General features: G+C 44.6%; 1 protein-coding gene across 4 annotated transcripts in view; it reads right to left on the minus strand.

Annotated features, from left to right (window-relative positions):
- LOC141162632 (cilia- and flagella-associated protein 99-like) overlaps positions 1–21022 on the minus strand; it is an 81066-nt gene that overhangs the window by 32595 nt on the left and 27449 nt on the right. For all 4 annotated transcript variants that reach the window (XM_073648930.1, XM_073648951.1, XM_073648923.1 and 1 more), the window contains 5 exons: positions 19966–20110; positions 19146–19240; positions 13721–13833; positions 7175–7349; positions 5331–5411 (listed from right to left, as the gene is read on the minus strand). In XM_073648930.1, the coding sequence (XP_073505031.1) occupies positions 5331–5411; positions 7175–7349; positions 13721–13833; positions 19146–19240; positions 19966–20110 (609 nt within the window). The remainder of the gene's footprint in view (positions 1–5330; positions 5412–7174; positions 7350–13720; positions 13834–19145; positions 19241–19965; positions 20111–21022) is intronic.

A 21022-nucleotide genomic window follows, 5' to 3' on the forward strand; every position in this document is an offset into this window, starting at 1 on the left:
CTGAGGTGCCTGTCCATTGTCAGACGTGGGCAGAATCGTGCTGTATGGAGGCTTTTTCTGCCGTCTATCGGTAATCGCAGTAATGGGGCTGTTCCTATTGACGAGCTGCTCTGTTGATTTAACAGCTTTTATACAGAGAACAATCGTCCTTGCAGTGTTCCCTGTCAGGACGGCGTTTATCACATATGCTGACACGTTGCAAAAGAGGAATTGACAAGACCCGGCCAAAATAATTAACAGGGAAAGTAACGCTGGCAATTCTGATGAGGGACACGACACCTTAGTCTATGGTATTATTGGCCACGGGCAGCTTCCACCTTCAACCGTGAGGATGACCTATCCCCATGGGAAAAACTATAGGGGGGCCAAACAGGTAGGAACACTTGGACCCTGGTGCTTGAGGGTCTCCACAATTAAATATTTTCTATTTGAGACTAGATGCTTCAAGTTACGGCTGTGAATATTCCGGCACCCCTTCAATAGATACCGCATGTAGTAGAGAAAAATTGTAAAATCCATAAAGACATCTCCGGAGTGAGGACATATCATTCTCACATTGAACATATTTTATTATTTATAACTGGGGAAGTGAGAACCTCCATTGAAGTAGGACCTCCTGCCGTGAACAGGTAATTACCACAAGGGGATCTGATGAGAACCAGCCAACAAACCTAGGATTTGTATACTCAGAGGCAGAAAAGTACAGGGGTTTCCTCTGTTCAAAGGAATTAGCTTTCTTTGTTCAAACAAATTTTCTCATACTTTCTGGAGCCAGTGGTCAGTGATGAATATTGGGATTTGCATCGATCCGATATTTATGACAGATATATTTTCGCCATCGTAGTGAAAGGACAAACATAACACAATCACTCACATCAGCGTAAGGGCGACTAAACGCCTCCAACTTATAATCGTCAGGATGGATGATGCTATCCATGCCATATTTCATCTCTATAGAAAGGTAAAATAGTAATAGGAAACATGACAACAATATCACCGTCTGGGACCTCCAGGGGTGAAGATATCCTGATAGTTGGGAATCTCATAACCTTCTAAAAGACCTAGTACATCCCATGACCAGACCCCATATGAGCTCACCAAAGAGAGGCATGAGGGCGTAACCGTGATCTAATAAAAATCAGAGTTTGGGTTTTGGTCATTTGTCAGTCCTGGAAGGCACAGCTTGCTGTAGTTATGCCCGTTTCCTAAAGGAGTACCTCCGCTAAGCTCTGAGTCATTTCTGTTACCCAGGTTTAGTACTTTTTTATCTCTATTATATGTAATTGTTTATATCGTATTGTTTTGTTCCCATTTTGTATTGTCTTGTATATTTTTAAAAACACTGCCTACTTTTCCAGATGAAATCTAGAAAATGGAAACAGCACCCCTTAAGCAATACGCTTCCGGTAAAGGGTGTCCAATCGGCCTGTAAAACCTTTTGGTAGTGGCAGCTAGTAGTTCATTTTGTTATTGTGGAGTTGGCAGTTACCGTATCGGGGGTATATATTGTGACAAAGTCGCTGACAAAGTACTAAAGGGGAGATATGTAGCACTGAGGTTGTTAGTTTCAGTAATATACAGTAATATATTCAGTAAAAATCATCCAGCACACTAAGTGCTGAGAGGAGTTAATCAGCTATGTTTAGTGCTAGGATGATTGAGCAGCTGTAGAGTTTCAGGAGACCAGAGGATAAATACCCAGCTTTCTAGAGCAGTGTGTGGCGTGAGTCTGGAGGTAAAAGTTCTGGAGCTGTGTTTTTGTGTTAAGGAAAGCTAGACCTTGTGTTGATTGTTCCTGAAGCGGACGAATTTCCGTAGCAACAAAGCCTATGCCATATGTTATGTTTTCCTGTTAAGCCGGGAAGGCCGTATTTGTTTTGCTAACTCTGCACTGGTTTTATGCTGTACTTTTAATAAAACCAGTGGAATATTTGAAGAACCAGTGTTCCTGTGTCTACCTCTATGTGCAGCCGAGTGAGCCGATCTACCACAATATTTACACTACCGTTCAAAAGTCTGGGGTCATTTAAAAATTTCATTATTTTTGAAAGAAAAGCACATTTTTTTTCAATGAAGCTAACATTAAATGAATCAGAAATACACTCTATACATTGTTAATGTGGTAAATGACTATTCTAGCTGCAAACGTCTTGTTTTTATTGCAGTATCTACATAGGTGCATAGAGGCCCATTTCCAGCAACCACCACTCCAGTATTTTAATGGTACATTGTGTTTGCTAACTGTGTAAGTGTGACGCCTCGCTCCCGCTCGCTGGCCCTACCCTGAGAGACGGGGGTACTCGGAACCGGGCCTCCTGGTGTAAGGTGGATGCAGTCGCCCAGGGTCATCACAGTAAAAATAAGGGACAGGAGGGACGGTGGTAATCGAGTGGATGTAATGACTACGCCACCTGTGGTGCCTGGTGATTTGCCACCAGCGCTGCGGTAGTCCTCTGAGGCGGGATGTCGTGGCAGCAGAAGATGGTACTACTCCCCACAGGCGGAGCAGGGCCTCAGGGCAGAGAAGACGGATCAGGGGGGTCGTAGTGGGTGGTACGGTGTGGTGTTGCGCTAAAATAAGGGACCGGAGGCAATGGATGCAGTCTTCCAAGCTTTACTCATGTTGTTAGGTGTCAGCTGCAAGGTTTCTCCTTGCTCCTCACGGCGCGCTGCGGCCACCAGGAAGGGGTTCAGCATACTCCGGGTAGTTCAGGTGCATCAATCAGGACCCCCTGCACCAGAGTGTTCCTAGACTTTCCCACTAGGTCCTCTCATGTCCGTATGTGGTGCGTGTTACAAGGCTGGGTCTCCCTCTGGCTTTACACAGAACAAGGGTACGGGTGGCAACTCCGCTCCATCCGTTACCCAGTGGGATCCTCTAAGCCTCCGGGCTTTTCTGACTAGGACATGAAGTAACAAAGCCAGATATCGGGGGCCGGTACCCCTTTTGCAGCAGAAATCTCTGACTAGGCCAGAATAGTGAGGACAGGTGGGGTATGCCGCTCCGTCTGCATCCCCTGGGATCCTTTTACCTGTGGAGCTTGTCTCCTCTGCTCCCCTCCAGGCCTTCTTAGGTAGGGACCTTGACCGGGTAGAGATAGCCGTTAACTCTAGCCCGCTCCTCGCCTCAAGGCCGGAGACCGTGTATCTCCTGTCAGCTGCAGGTTCCACCGGAAAACCACGTTCAGTGATGAAGACCACAATCAAAGGACCTTGAACCTAAGATGGCCATTGATTAAATATGATAGAATGAGTGTAACCTAAAGTGCGTCCTCCACCCTCACCCACTACATGGTTCCCCCTATCTTTTGGTTCCCCCCATCTCCTCTATCCCGGCTGGGGCAGCACTATGGTGCCTTAAAGCCCCCTCAGGACAGGAGTGGTGTAGTTTTGAATGGATGGCTGAGTCCCGAGAGGTGCTCCACCCTTACCTCAGAGAGGAGATACCACACCTCGGTCTGAGGTGCAGTACCCCTGTGGCGACTGAACCCTCAGGGGCGCCACATAAGAAGGCTAATGGATGTTTAGAAAACCCTAGAAAACCCTTGCACAAGTATGTTAGCCCAGCTAAAAACGGTTTGGCTGATTTGAGAAGCTATAAAATTGACCTTCCTTTGAGCTAGTTGAGAATCTGGAGCATTACATTTGTTTGTTCTATGAAACTCTCAAAATGGCTAGAAAAAGAGAACTTTCATGTGAAACTCGACAGTCTATTCTTGTTCTTAGAAATGAAGGCTATTCCATGGGAGAAATTGCCAAGAAACTGAAGATTTCCTACAACGGTGTGTACTACTCCCTTCAAAGGAGAGCACAAACAGGCTCTAACCTGAGTAGAAAGAGAAGTGGGAGGCCCCGCTGCACAACTGAGCAACAAGACAAGTACATTAGAGTCTCTAGTTTGAGAAATCGACACCTCACAACTCCTCAACAGGCAGCTTCATTAAATAGTATACGCAAAACGCCAGCGTCAATGTCTACAGTGAAGAGGCGATTCTGGGATGCTGGCCTTCAGGGCAAAGTGGCAAAGAAAAAGCAACCTCTGAGACTGGCTAATAAAAGGAAAAGATTAATATGCACAAAAGAACACAAACATTGGACAGAGGAAGATTGGAAAAAAGTTTTATGGACAGACGAATCAAAGTTTGAGGAATTTGGATCACACAGAAGAACATTTGTAAGATGCAGAACAATTGAAAATATGCTGGAAGAGTGCCTGACGCCATCTGTCAAGCATGGTGGAGGTAACATGATGGTCTTGGGTTGCTTTGGTGCTGGTAACATGGGAGATTTGTACAAGGTAAATGGGATTTTGAATAAGGAAGGCTATCACTCCATTTTGCAACGCCATGCCATACCCTGAGGACACTGCTTGATTGGAGCCAATTTCATCCTACAACAGGATAATGACCCAAAGCACACCTCCAAATTATGCATGAACTATTTAGGGAAGAAGCAGGCAGCTGGTATTCTATCTGTAATGGAGTGGCCAGCGCAGTCACCAGATCTCAACCACATTGAGCTGTTGTGGGAGCAGCTTGACCGTATGGTACCAAAAAAGTGCCCATCAAGCCAATCCAACTTGTGGAGGGGCTTCAGGAAGCATGGGGGGAAATTTCTCAAGATTACCTCAGCAAAGTAACAGCTAGAATGCCAAAGGTCTGCAATGCTGGAATAGCTGCAAAGGAGCACTCTGTGACGAAAGCAAAGTTTGAAGGAGAAAATTATTCTTTCTAATAAAAATCATTATTTCTAACCATGTCAATGTCTGGACTATATTTTCTATTCATTTTGCAACTCATTTGATAAATAAAAGTATGCGTTTTCATGGAAAACACAAAATTGTCTGGGTGACCCCAAACTTTTGAACGGTAGTATATATATATTTCATGTGTTGAAATCAGAGGAGTATATACTATATGCTCACTGTGAGTTTCCTAATAACCGGCCTTATTAGTGGAAGCAGCTGCAGCCTCATCCATCACTCATCAGTCAATTGCGTAATTGTCCTGATAATTGGAGGAGTTGCGTCCCCTGACAAATTGGTGGCATGGAGGGATCTGCGTGATCTCTCCAGTGTTATTGCTGACACTGCAAATTTCTCATGAATGTACTTTGGGGAAAATTTAGCAAAGTAGCACTCCGGTGATAAATGTAATCTTTTGTCCCCATTTTAGTGATTATTGTGTATGAAGTGCTGGCACTGATTCACGTTCCCATTGCCGCTTTCTCCTGGTCTCAGCGCCATTCCGGTCCTCATCGGCACCACATGATCTATCCTGCATTGTGTCCTCACCCGCCTGGAGGGAGTAGATTATTTACATGTAACCCACCTCTGCTTTCTTACGGTTTCTCAGTTTCTTCCCTTGAAGAACGTCTTGGTCTTTGGGACTTTTGTACGTGGTGTTGGGAACCTGTGTGCAGAGATGGCGGACATTTATAGCAAATACTGAGACAACTACTGATATCATTATGCGGACAGGAGACCCTTCCCATGTGTGAATATTCCCCGCGGCTCGGCCATCACCACTTACATTCCTTATAATAATAAGGATGCTCATGTCTGCACCTCTTGTCCCCCCACCCCATCCTCCTTTCCCCCCATCCTCCTTTCCCCCCATCCTCCTGTCCTTCTTTGCCCCGTCCTCCAATCCCCCCGTCCTCCTTCCCTCCCGTCCTACTTTGCCCCATCCTCCTTTCCTCTGTCCTCCTTTCCCGTCCTCCTTTGCCCCATCCTCCTTTCCCTGATCCTCCCATCCTCCTTTCCTCCCATTCTGCTGTCTTCCTTTGCCCCATCCTCCTTTCCCCCTGTCTTCCTTTCCTCCCGTCCTCCCATCCTCCTTTCCTTCCATCCTCCTTTCCTCTGGTTCTGCTGTCCTCCTTTGCCCCCGTCCTCCTTTCCCTCCGTCCTCCTTTCCCTCCGTCCTTCTGTTCTCCTGTCCATCTTCTTCATGAATAATGCTCAAAGTAACACAACCCCATTCTGACCGGTCAGGACCCTCAGGGTCAACATGAGGCCAGAACGGGGATTTATACAGGTCCATGATTCCTCATCATTTACAGATGCAGACATTTTCTATTGTAATACACACCTCAGCTGCTGCAGAACCCCATTATACCCACCCCAGCTGCTGCAGAACCTCACATTACACACAACTTCTGAGGTGTGTATTATGAGGTTGTGCAGCAGCTGAGGTGTATTCTGATGTACTGCAGCGGAGGTGTATTATGAGGTTCTGCGGCAGCTGAGGTGTATTATGAGGTTCTGCAGCAGCTGAGGTGTATTCTGATGTACTGCAGCGGAGGTGTATTATGAGGTTCTGCGGTAGCTGATGTATATTATGAGGTTCTGCAGCAGCTGAGGTGTATTCTGTAGTTCTGCAGCAGCTAAGGTGTATTATGAGGTTCTGCAGCAGCTGAGGTGTATTCTGTAGTTCTGCAGCAGCTGAGGTGTATTATGAGGTTCTGCAGCAGCTGAGGTGTATTATGGAGGTTCTGCAGCAGCTGAGGTGTATTATGAGGTTCTGCAGCAGCTGAGGTGTATTATGAGGTTCTGCAGCAGCTGAGGTGTATTATGGAGGTTCTGCAGCAGCTGAGGTGTATTATGGAGGTTCTGCAGCAGATGAGGTGTATTATGAGGTTCTGCAGCAGCTGAGGTGTATTATGAGGTTCTGCAGCAGCTGAGGTGTATTATGAGGTTCTGCAGCAGCTGAGGTGATATTCTATCACTAAAACAGAACCTAAGAATGAAGGCTCAGCAGAACTCAGTGACTGTGGCGCCCCCTAACTGTTTATCCGTGCAAGCTTTGAGGAGCATGCAGGGCTAAACCAGAGCGATCTCTTCAGTCCCTGGATTATGGGGACGTTGGACCCAACCAGGAGGAGATGGCAAATGATATCAGACGCCATCACTTTATCAGCCTTTAAAAGGATTATACAGGATTAGAAATAAAACAAGAACAGCGCTATCCCTGCCTACAGGTTGTGCGTGGTATTGCAGTGCAGTCCCTGACTGTGGGGTTAATAGACACAGTGGTAGACAGGTTCTGGGACACAAATCTGAATACACAACTGCAGCTGCTGAAGAACCTCGCTGTTCTATAAAGCAGGAGCAGCGAGTGTCAGTCACATCTTCTGCCCCGCACTGTTTAACGCCCCCTAGTGGGCGACCACTGACCGGCTGGTGAGGCTTTTGGACGGGTATTTTCTGTGGCAGCGGCAGAGTTCTGGGCTTCGGCTTTGTTATACTGAACTCCTTCACTTCCGTCACTTTAGAGCCTTTTATTATATCCGGACCGTCCGCCATCTTACTATCAATGGAATCTATTAAGTTCAGCACTTCAGGTTGCCACCTAGTGGAGAAAAAAACGTGCACTCATCGCAGTGTGTAACATAGAGTGAGACGATCAGCAATGAATACAGTTTAGGAAAATCCCTGTGCCCTGGCTGCAGGTTGTCAAAAAAATACTCACCCTCCCCAGGTCCAGAGCTGAGTCTCCGCTACAACTCCCAATGTATGTTATTGTCTGCAGCACTGATGTCAGATCGACAGCGCTGCAGACAATCACTGCTCATGCTGTTATGTCTGGCAGACAAGCTGAACTCAAAGATGTGACGTCAGGGCTTCAGGCAATAACAGAAAACAGAAGTAGAGGCGGAGAATCAGTGCTGGACCAGGGGATGGTGAGTAAGGCGCAAATACTTTTTTTTTATTATTATTATTATATATAAATTCTTTCACAGATTTTTCAGTATTTTTTTCACCCATCGAAAGCAATGAGAAAGTGCAAAAAAATTGCAGCGTTTATTGCGATTTTTATAGAAAGAAACTAACTTTATTAAACATGTCCTGTAGACAAATCACATGTAATCCGCTCAAAAAAAGCAGCTAAAAAAAGCATAAAAAAACACAAAAATACACTAAAATCTGCAGCATTTTTAATGCCAAGAGAGCAGGTTTAGCTGAAGACAAAGACACTGCGTGTGAACATAGCTTTACAGCGATCACTATTAGATGAAAATAACATTAACTTTATTTCAGAGACAGGTTTAACTTTCTACACAGTAATATAAAAAAATAGAAAAAAATACTGTATATATTTATTTTATTATTTATTTTTAGATTTTTTGTGCCCTTTTTATATATTTTTTTAACGTGGTAATTCTATAGCCCATGCGCCTAGGTTATACACGCCAAGCTCTGGCCCGCAGGGCGGTTTTATTTGGTCCGCAACACCAGAACCACAACCCATATGTGGGCCCATTATTCTGTATGGAGGACTATGTGGGGCCATTATACTGTATGGAGGACTATGTGGGGCCATTATACTGTATGGAGGACTATGTGGGGCCATTATACTGTGTAGAGGACTATGTGGGGCCATTATACTGTATGGAGGACTATGTGGGGCCATTATACTGTATGGAGGACTATGTGGGGCCATTATTCTGTATGGAGGACTATGTGGGCCCATTATTCTGTATAGAGGACTATGTGGGCCCATTATACTGTATATAGGACTATGTGGGCCCATTACACTGTATGAAGGACTATGTGGGCCCATTATTCTGTATGGAGGACTATGTGGGCCCATTATACTGTATGGAGGACTATGTGGGCCCATTATTCTGTATGGAGGACTATGTGGGGCCATTATTCTGTATGGAGGACTATGTGGGGCCATTATACTGTATGGAGGACTATGTGGGGCCATTATACTGTATGGAGGACTATGTGGGGCCATTATACTGTATGGAGGACTATGTGGGCCCATTATTCTGTATGGAGGACTATGTGGGCCCATTATTCTGTATGGAGGACTATGTGGGGCCATTATACTGTATGGAGGACTATGTGGGGCCATTATACTGTATGGAGGACTATGTGGGGCCATTATACTGTATGGAGGACTATGTGGGCCCATTATTCTGTATGGAGGACTATGTGGGCCCATTATACTGTATGGAGGACTATGTGGGCCCATTATACTGTATGGAGGACTATGTGGGGCCATTATACTGTATGGAGGACTATGTGGGGCCATTATACTGTATGGAGGACTATGTGGGGCCATTATACTGTATGGAGGACTATGTGGGGCCATTATACTGTATAGAGGACTATGTAGGGCCATTATACTGTATGGAGGACTATGTGGGGCCATTATACTGTATGGAGGACTTTGTGGGCCCATTATTCAGTATGGAGGACTATGTGGGCCCATTATTCTGTATGGAGGACTATGTGGGCCCATTATACTGTATGGAGGACTATGTAGGGCCATTATACTGTATGGAGGACTATGTGGGCCCATTATACTGTATGGAGGACTATGTGGGCCCATTATACTGTATGGAGGACTATGTGGGCCCATTATACTGTATGGAGGACTATGTGGGGCCATTATACTGTATGGATGACTATGTGGGGCCATTATTCTGTATGGAGGACTATGTGGGCCCATTATACTGTATGGAGGACTATGTGGGGCCATTATTCTGTATGCAGCACTATGTGGGGCCCATTATTCTGTATGGAGGACTATGTGGAGTCATTATTCTGTATGGAGGACTATGTGGGGCCATTATTATGTATGGATGACTATGTGGGGCCATTATTATGTATGGAGAACTATGTGGGGTCCATTATACTGTATGGATGACTATGTGGGGCCATTATTCTGTATGGAGGACTATGTGGGGCCATTATACTGTATGGAGGACTATGTGGGGCCATTATACTGTATGGAGGACTATGTGGGGCCATTATACTGTATGGAGGACTATGTGGGGCCATTATACTGTATGGAGGACTATGTGGGCCCATTATTCTGTATGGAGGACTATGTGGGGCCCATAATACTGTATGGAGGACTATGTGGGGCCATTATACTGTATGGAGGACTATGTGGGGCGATTATTCTGTATGGAGGTCTATGTGGGGCCCATTATACTGTATGGAGGACTATGTGGGCCCATTATACTATATGGAGGACTATGTGGGGCCATTATTCTGTATGCAGCACTATGTGGGGCCCATTATTTTGTATGGAGGAATTTGTGGGGTCATTATTCTGTATGGAGGACTATGTGGGGCCATTATTCTGTATGGAGGACTATGTGGGGCCATTATTCTGTATGGAGGACTATGTGGGGCCATTAATCTGTATGGAGGACTATGTGGGGCCATTATACTGTATAGAGGACTATGTAGGGCCATTATACTGTATGGAGGACTATGTGGGGCCATTATACTGTATGGAGGACTATGTGGGCCCATTATTCAGTATGGAGGACTATGTGGGCCCATTATTCTGTATGGCGGACTATGTGGGGCCATTATACTGTATGGAGGACTATGTGGGGCCATTATACTGTATGGAGGACTATGTGGGGCCATTATTCTGTATGGAGGACTATGTGGGGCCATTATTCTGTATGGAGGACTATGTGGGGCCATTATACTGTATGGAGGACTATGTGGGGCCATTACTCTGTATGGAGGACTATGTGGGGCCATTATTCTGTATGGAGGACTATGTGGGGCCCATTATTCTGTATAGAGGACTATGTGGGGCCCATTATACTGTATGGAGGTCTATGTGGGGCCCATTATACTGTATGGAGGACTATGTGGGGCCATTATTCTGTATGCAGCACTATGTGGGGCCCATTATTCTGTATGGAGGACTATGTGGGGCCATTATTTTGTATGAAGGACTATGTGGGGCCCATTATTTTGTATGGAGGACTATGTGGGCCCATTATACTGTATGGAGGACTATGTGGGCCCATTATACTGTATGGAGGACTATGTGGGGCCATTATTCTGTATGCAGCACTATGTGGGGCCCATTATTTTGTATGGAGGACTATGTGGGCCCATTATACTGTATGGAGGACTATGTGGGCCTATTATACTGTATAGAGGACTATGTGGGGCCATTATTCTGTATGCAGCACTATGTGGGGCCCATTATTCTGTATGGAGGACTATGTGGAGTCATTATTCTGTTTGGAGGACTATGTGGGGCCATTATTATGTATGGATGACTATGTGGGGCCATTATTATGTATGGAGAACTATGTGGCGTCCATTATACTGTATGGAGGACTATGTGGCGTCCATTATACTGTATGGAGGACTATGTGGGGCCATTATACTGTATGGATGACTATGTGGGGCCATTATACTGTATGGAGGACTATGTGGGGCCATTATACTGTATGGAGGACTATGTGGGGCCATTATACTGTATGGAGGACTATATGGGGCCATTATACTGTATGGAGGACTATGTGGGGCCATTATACTGTATGGAGGACTATGTGGGGCCATTATTCTGTATGGAGGTCTATGTGGGGCCCATTATACTGTATGGAGGACTATGTGGGCCCATTATACTGTATGGAGGACTATGTGGGCCCATTATACTGTATGGAGGACTATGTGGGGCCCATTATTTTGTATGGAGGACTATGTGGGCCCATTATACTGTATGGAGGACTATGTGGGCCCATTATACTGTATGCAGCACTATGTGGGGCCCATTATTCTGTATGCAGCACTATGTGGGGCCCATTATTCTGTATGGAGGACTATGTGGAGTCATTATTCTGTATGGAGGACTATGTGGGGCCATTATTATGTATGGAGGACTATGTGGGGCCATTATTATGTATGGATGACTATGTGGGGCCATTATTATGTATGGATGACTATGTGGGGTCCATTATACTGTATGGAGGACTATGTGGGGCCATTATACTGTATGGATGACTATGTGGGGCCATTATACTGTATGGATGACTATGTGGGGCCATTATACTGTATGGAGGACTATGTGGGGCCATTATACTGTATGGAGGACTATGTGGGGCCATTATACTGTATGGAGGACTATGTGGGACCATTATACTGTATGGAGGACTATGTGGGCCCATTATTCTGTATGGAGGACTATGTGGGGCCCATAATACTGTATGGAGGACTATGTGGGGCCATTATACTGTATGGAGGACTATGTGGGGCCATTATTCTGTATGGAGGTCTATGTGGGGCCCATTATACTGTATGGAGGACTATGTGGGCCCATTTTACTGTATGCAGGACTATGTGGGCCCATTATTCTGTATGCAGCACTATGTGGGGCCCATTATTTTGTATAGAGGAATTTGTGGGGCCATTATTCTGTATGGAGGACTATGTGGGGCCATTATTCTGTATGGAGGACTATGTGGGGCCATTATTCTGTATGGAGGACTATGTGGGGCCATTATTCTGTATGGAGGACTATGTGGGGCCATTATTCTGTATGGAGGACTATGTGGGGCCATTATTCTGTATGGAGGACTATGTGGGGCCATTATACTGTATGGAGGACTATGTGGGCCCATTATACTGTATGGAGGACTATGTGGGCCCATTATTATGTATGCAGCACTATGTGGGGCCATTATACTGTATGGAGGACTATGTGGGGCCATTATACTGTATGGAGGACTATGTGGGGCCATTATACTGTATGGAGGACTATGTGGGGCCATTATTCTGTATGGAGGACCATGTGGGGCCATTATAGTGTATACAGGACTATGTGGGACCATTATACTGTATGGAGGACTATGTGGGGCCCATTATTCTGTAAGGAGGACTATGTGGGGCCCATAATACTGTATGGAGGACTATGTGGGGCCATTATACTGTATGGAGGACTATGTGGGGCCATTATACTGTATGGAGGACTATGTGGGGCCCATTATACTGTATGGAGGTCTATGTGGGGCCCATTATACTGTATGGAGGTCTATGTGGGGCCCATTATACTGTATGGAGGACTATGTGGGGCCCTTTATTCTGTATGGAGGACTATATGGGGCCCTTTATTCTGTATGGATGACTATATGGGGCCATTATTCTGTATGGAGGACTGTGGGGCCATTATTCTGTATGGAGGACTATGTGGGGCCATTATTATGTATGGATGACTATGTGGGTCCATTATACTGTATGGAGGACTATGTGGGGTCCATTATACTGTATGGAGGACTATGTGGGGTCCATTATACTGTATGGAGGACTGTGTGAGGACAATTAGACTGTATGAAGGATTATGTGGGGCCCATTATTCTGTATGAAGGACTATGTGGAGCCCATTATTCTGTATGAAGGACTATGTGAGGCCCATTATTCTGTATGGAGGACTATGTGGGGCCCATTATACTGTATGAAGGACTATGTGGAGGCCATTATTCTGTATGGAGGACTATGTGAGGACAATTAGACTGTATGAAGGATTATGTGAGGCCCATTATTCTGTATGGAGGACTATGTGGGGCCCATTATACTGTATACTGGTTGGCCCGTGACTTTGTGCAAGTTTTTCATTTTGGCCCTTTGTGTGCTTCAGTTTGACATCCCTGTCCTAGGTAGTAGGAGGATTGAGGACAGAGCCTATATTAGGTCCCACAATCGTCAGATCCCTCTATGCCGGCTCTTCCCAGCGCTGCTAGAGGTGATTGACAGGTTTCTCCCACAGTGAGAGGGAGACATATCAATCACCTGCAGCAGCGCTGGGAAGAGCCATCTGGGGACGTCACAGTATATTTTCTCTGAAAGTTTGGGCCGCATGAATCACCTGAAAGGTTCCCTTTACAGGAGCTTGTGTCCCTAATCTGCGCCCAGCCCTTCCTTCCATGCTACAAGAAGATACATTATACTCACTTCAGTAATGGATTAATCCAGTTTTCCTTCACGTAATTTGAATCATAGATCTGACTCCATTCATCTTTTATCCAAGTGCTCAGGTTTAGGACATTAAAGAAAAATCTAAGAAACTGACAAGACAAGTTAACTACTGGAAGAACACAAGCAACTCATCACCTGTATGGTCAGCATAAGGAGATTATAAATACAATGCATTACTTATCCTGTACTACTCCAGAGCTGCACTCACTATTCTGCTGGTGCAGTCACTGTGCACATACATTACATTACTGATCCTGTACTGATCCGGAGTTACATCCTGTATTATACTCCAGAGCTGCACTCACTATTCTGCTGGTGCAGTCACTGTGTACATACATTACATTACTGATCCTGTACTGATCCTGAGTTACATCCTGTATTATACTCCAGAGCTGCACTCACTATTCTGCTGGTGCAGTCACTGTGCACATACATTACATTACTGATCCTGAGTTACATCCTGTATTATACTTCAGAGCAGCACTCACTATTCTGCTGGTGCAGTCACTGTGTACATACATTACATTACTGATCCTGAGTTACATCCTGTATTATACTTCAGAGCTGCACTCACTATTCTGCTGCAGCAGTCACTATGTACATACATTACATTACTGATCCTGTACTGATCCTGAGTAACATCCTGTATTATACTCCAGAGCTGCACTCACTATTCTGCCGGTGCAGCCACTGTGTACATACATTACATTACTGATCCTGTACTGATCCTTAGTTACACCCTGTATTATACTCCAGAGCAGCACTCACTATTCTGCTGGTGCAGTCACTGTGTACATACATTACATTACTGATCCTGAGTTACAGCCTGTATTATATTCCAGAGCTGCACTCACTATTCTGCTGGTGCAGTCACTGTGTACATACATTACATTACTGATCCTGAGTTACATCCTGTATTATACTCCAGAGCTGCACTCACTATTCTGCCGGTACAGTCACTGTGTACATACATTACATTACTGATCCTGTACTGATCCTTAGTTACACCCTGTATTATACTCCAGAGCTGCACTCACTATTCTGCCGGTGCAGTCACTGTGTACATACATTACATTACTGATCCTGAGTTACATCCTGTATTATACTTCAGAGCTGCACTCACTATTCTGCTGGTGTAGTCACTGTGTACATACATTACATTACTGATCCTGTACTGATCCTTAGTTACATCCTGTATTATACTCCAGAGCAGCACTCACTATTCTGCTGGTGCAGTCACTGTGTACATACATTACATTACTGATCCTTAGTTACATCCTATATTATACTCCAGAGCTGCACTCACTATTCTGAGTGCATTTACCATGAAGAAATAAAACAACTTTGTAAACAGTGTTCAGTGTTTTGTCATCTATACGGATCTATGTGTGTCCATGGTAACAGACAACAGATAACCCCGGTGTAGTCTGATCCGACAGTCTCCTTGATTTGTTCCTTACTTCCTGCTACTATAAGAAATGGATGTTAGGAAAAAGTAGTGGAGGAAAGTAACTGAGTGACTGCAGGGTCAGACTACAAAGATTGTGTGTTGTCCTTTACTGTGGAGACACATAGCTCTGCATGGGAGCTGGGACACATTTTTAATAAAGGCTATTTACAAAGTATTTTCTTTTTTAAAAGGGAATCTGTCACCAGGTTTGTGCTCCCCTATCTGAGCGCAGCACGATGTGGTTACTCACTTGCTGCTGTTTTGATCAAAAACTGTTTTCTCTGCTGTAGATCTGACAGCGCTGTGAATGCCAAGCCCTGTACAACCCGCCCATTCTCTATGTGCCTGCTGAGTGCCCGCTCCACTCATTCTCTATGTGCCTGCTGAGTGCCCGCTACACTCATTCTCTATGTGCCTGCTGAGTGCCCGCTCCACTCATTCTCTATGTGCCTGCTGAGTGCCCGCTCCACTCATTCTCTATGTGCCTGCTGAGTGCCTGCTCCACTTATTCTCTATGCCCCTTCTGTGTGCCCGCTTCATTCATTCTCTATGTACCTGCTGAGTGCTTGCTCCACTTATCCTCCATGTCCCTGCTGATTGACGGCTCCACTTATTCTCTATGTGCCTGCTGATTGCCGGTTTCACTCATTCTCTATGTGCCTGCTGAGTGCCTCCTCCACTTATCCTCCATGTGCCTGCTGATTGCCAGCTCCACTCATTCTCCATGTGCCTGCTGAAAGCCTCCATTGATTCATTCTCTATGTGCCTACTGAGTGCCCGCTCCATTCATTCATTCTATATGTGCCTGCTGAGTGCCCGCTCCATTCATTCATTCTCTATGTGCCTACTGAGTGCCCGCACCATTCATTCATTCTCTATGTGCCTACTGAGTGCCCGCTCCATTCATTCATTCTATATGTGCCTGCTGAGTGCCCGCTCCATTCATTCATTCTCTATGTGCCTACTGAGTGCCCGCTCCATTCACTCTCTATGTGCCTACTGAGTGCCCGCTCCATTCATTCTCTATGTACCTGCTGAGTGCCTGCTCCACTTATCCTCCATGTCCCTGCTGATTGCCGGCTCCATTCATTCTCTAAGAGCCTGCTGATTGACGGCTCCATTCATTCTCTATGTGCCTGCCGAGTGCCCGCTGCACTTATTCTCTATGTGCCTGCTGAGTGCCCGCTCCATTCATTCTTTATGTGCCTGCTGAGTGTCCGCTCCATTCATTCTTTATGTGCCTGCTGAGTGCTGCGCTCAGCTTTTTCTGGCAGTCCTAAAGAGAATGAATGGAACAACGGTCGGGCATCTGACCATTTTGTTATGGGGATAAAAGTGCTCCTTCGGGAATAAATTAATATTCGCCGTTCTGCCGATCAGTTCAGGTCCCAGCGGTCGGACCCCCACCTGTCAGGAGGTTCTCTTCTATCTTGTTTTCCCCAGACAGCAGAGTGTACAATGGTCTGAACCCCAGTGCTGAGCCCGATGCCGCAGGCTACTGGCCACATTACAGCAGTGCAGTGGTCACTACGCGAGACCCTAGCTGACTGCGGCACATCCTGGGCAGGATCTGGAATTTACCCTCTTGCACGGCCGGCCTGCGAAGGGATAGTAAATGCAAATTAGGGCATCTGCAGTGTGGGAAGGGAGTTTGCTCTGGGACCCTTAGGACCCCTTAGTTGCCCCCTGACAGCCCACTTGTGAATGCCATGAGGACCGTACATACAAGACCTATTCCTCTTTCTATGGTCATGGTGATTCTGTAGCTCCAGAGGCCTCATATATGTTCCTGTACGGCTGTGGATTTCTGACGGAGCGGCGCTCGGCTTCTGGCAGACGAAAGCTATTTTGGTAGCAAACAAGACTTTCCGAGAGGCAGAGAAATCTAATTATAGGCGGCTAATTTGTGAGCTGCATATGTTCATTACTGTGGAGGTTGTGGTGCGGGGTGTGATGTCACCGGTGAGTGGGACGCATCCCACCTGGGGCGCCAATACTCTCCGCTATTACTGCAGAAACAGGTGTGGGAGCACGCTCTGCTCAGACATCTCCTCCAACGCAACAACAACCACCACTACCACGCCTTTACTGACCGCCATAGCACCCAGAGCGCGAGAAGCCGGAGTACGCGGGCTGCGTATAATACTTCTGTGTAATGGAGGATGCTCAGCACACGACAAGCCCAAAGTCATCACTGCAGACACAAGAGGCCTGTGACTACCTCTGTGACTACCATCATCGGGGCCCAAAGGCCAAGCCGCTGATCCGGCCAGGACTGCGGGCCCCTTCAGATCAGCGCTGAATCCATAGCATGTAAGGACTTGAATAAAATCTCTACCTATGGCGTCTATAAACCTCACTGTTCTTACCGGCATAAATTGACATTAAAGTGAACTTCTATCTTTTAACTCCTTCCTGCTACAGCTAATGTTCATTTTTTGCTCTTTGGAGCAAAAGCCATAACTTTTAATTTTTCCATCTACATATGAAGACTTGCTTTTTGTTTTTTTTGCAGGACAAGTTGTAGTTTTGGATGACACCGTTTGTTGTATCATCCAAAAGAAATCCAATTATGGTGAAAAATAAATTATGATTTTATGATGTTCATTGTGCGGTAAAAAGATGACCTTACATTATGATTTTCCAGGTCACTCCGATTATGGAGATACCAAACTTGTAAAGTTTTTTTTTATAATTTAACTGGGGAAAAAAATCAGAAATTTGTAAAATAAAATACATGAAAAATATTGTCTTGTGTCGCCATTTTCTAAGACTATGCTATGTGGGGTTCATGCTGTATATAAGAGGCTATGTGGGGGCTCATACTGTATATTGGAGGCTATGTGTACGCTCACACTGTATATAGGAGGCTATGTGTGGGCTCATACTGTATATAGCAAGCTATGTGTGGGCTCGTACTGCATATAGGAGGCTATGTGGGGGGCTCGTACAATATATAGGAGGCTATGTGGGGGCTCTTACAGTATATAGGGGCTGTGTGGGGGCTCTTACGGTATATAGGGGCTGTGTGGAGACTCATACTGTATATATGGGGAAAGCTGTCTGCAGGCTCATACAGCATATAGGGGGATGTCAGCATACTTAATTCTGCTCAATATTAAGTGATACAACATTAATATAAAATAATTATTAATATATTGATATTAATATTGAGCAGAATTAATTTCAGCCTATTGGTTTGGCCTCCACAACAGTCATGCTCTCATGTGGCCTCTTGGGAAAATTAATTGCCCACCCCTGTTTTATATGATACCATTTGGGGTACATACCTCATTTTGATCACTCTTTATTTTATTTTTTTAGCAACATGTGGAGACCAACAGCAGCAATTCTGGCATTTCATTTTTTTTTCTCTTTACGATATTTACCATTCGGAGTCGGATTAATTAATTTTTTTACTTTGATAGATTAGACATTTACGGATGCGACAATACCAAATGTTTATTTTTTAAATTCTTGAACTGGGAAAACTTTTTTTTTAATTCAAACTTTTATGTATTTTTTAAAAAAAATTAAAACGGTTAAGCGGCATCGATGGGGGCTCACTCTGGACCCACTAACTATGTAGTGACCATTATATTCACTGATACACCAAAACTGTAAAAACAAAACCCCAAAAACTACATTGAAATTGTTTTTTTCACTCAACTTGGAATTAATTCTTGATTTTTCAGTACATTATATGGTAAAGTAAATGCTGTTGATCAAGACTACAAGCCGTCCCGCAGATAACAAGCCAACATATGGCTGTGACGACGGAAGAATAAGAAAGTTATAAAAGAAGTGGAGGAAAAAATAAAAGTGCAACAATAAAATTTGGCGGCAGTGGAAAAAAAAAATAATAATAATAGCAATAATATTAATATAAAACGTTTTATGCTTTTGATTTTTTAGAAGTTAGGAAACTAATGGTCCATATAGGGGGTATACCTTGCCCATCTTGGTGAAATCTTGGCATTTGATGATTCTACCAAAGGTCTGAAGACCTAAATCTCCAATCCTAAATATGGCTATGTAACTGATCACTGCAAAAAAAAAGAAAGAAACAGTATTAATAAGCATCAATAATAATAATACACTCTGGTTAGTGTGCTATAGACGAGAACGCATGATGTCCTTCTGGACATCTGTCAAGTCAGCAGTCTTCCCCATGATTGTGGAGCCTACTGAAACAGACAAAGGGACCTGTGTAAACGCGTAGGAAGCCTTTGCAGATGTTTTTTGTTAATTATTCTAATTTACTGAGATAATGACTTTTGTGTTGTCATTGGCTGTAAGCCATAATCATCAACATTAACAGAAATAAACACTTGAAACAGATCACTCTGTAATGACTCTATATAATATAGGAGTTTCACTTTTTGTATTGAAGAACTGAAATAAATTAACTTTTTGATGATATTCTAATTTAGAGAGATGCACCTGTATATATAAACTTGAGGGTAGCCACCCGAGCAAGCGGTTAACCCACTGAATGGGGCTATTCACCATGTGAATCCGCAGCGGTGCAAACCGAAAATCCACGGCAGAAATCGGAGGTTCAGTTTTTGATTTCTGCTGCTGATTTTCTTTCAAATCAGTTCAGCGTTCTAAGCGGAATATCAAAATGTCTCCAAAGATTTCCCTGATTTTCGGGTCATCACATCACGGTACATTTAATCTTTCCCACTCATCAATGTAGATCTTTCCACCCCTTTCCTGCACCAAGTTGACCCGTTGTTCACTTTCATAGCTGGGAGCTCCTACTTACCAGCAAACAAAGACCGCTCTGACAGTAGATAATGCTTCCCGTCCCGGGCATAGAAAGCTCGGACAACAACGTCCAGGAGATTTTTATATTGAACACATCCACAAAGAACGTCAAGGACAAACTGTTCTTCTTCATCATTAAGAATCTAGGAGAGAAAAGGCAGGAAATCTACAGGTGGATGAACTATAGCTACAAGAGAAATGTATCGGGACTAATGATAGAAGGAACGTGCTTAACACTAAACATTCTGTCAGCAGATTTCACAATACAAAACTGCATACATTTGTAAACAGATCTTTTAGACCTGATGAGGCTGGTGTACTTACAGTGATAATGCGTGACAGAATGGCTGTACAATACTTTTTGAATGTTTAAACTCAATTTCCTTATCTGATTGTCAGCTTCTCAATGTCCCTCTCCTTCTTGTTATGAATCTCTGCCCACCTAGCCCTACTGCCAGCTCCTCAGTGTTCCTCCTCCCTGCTGTTGCTGAATTTCGATGAATCAAGCTTCATTGACAGCTCCTCAGTGCCTCTCCTCCCTGCTGCTACTGCTGAATCTCCGAGTATCAGGTCTGATTGAGAGCTCCTCAGTGCCCCTCCTCCCTGCTGCTGAATCTCCACCCAAGTGACATTGTGCTGTCCTTCCTACCTGCTGTTGAGACCTCACACTGCTCAGTACAAGCTGCAGCTGACAGGCTCGGTGGGTGGAGACGGAATACACGTTGACTCATCAGTTCTGTTATACTTTGGCTGGACTCATAAAATGCTCATAGTAATATTAGGATTATACAGCCATTAAGACATGGATTTTCATAGTAAGTACACTAGTCTCAACAGGATATATATTTATATTGTATGAATCTTTCACTGCCCCTCATAAAGAGTGTGCCTAAGGTGACAATTTAAAACAATTATATAGTTGAGCTACTAATAGCGTAGTTCATAAAATATCAATTTGCGGTGGTCTGACCACAAAGTATTAGATAATGGGTCGATTCTTCACGACTAGCACACGCTCATGCTACGCCGGTCTTGACGGAGTACAAGAAGCACCA

The sequence above is a fragment of the Phyllobates terribilis genome, unplaced genomic scaffold (assembly GCF_046119375.1).
Source record: "Phyllobates terribilis strain yellow unplaced genomic scaffold, ASM4611937v1 Scaffold_1__5_contigs__length_1240528914, whole genome shotgun sequence".
NCBI lineage: Eukaryota > Metazoa > Chordata > Amphibia > Anura > Dendrobatidae > Phyllobates > Phyllobates terribilis.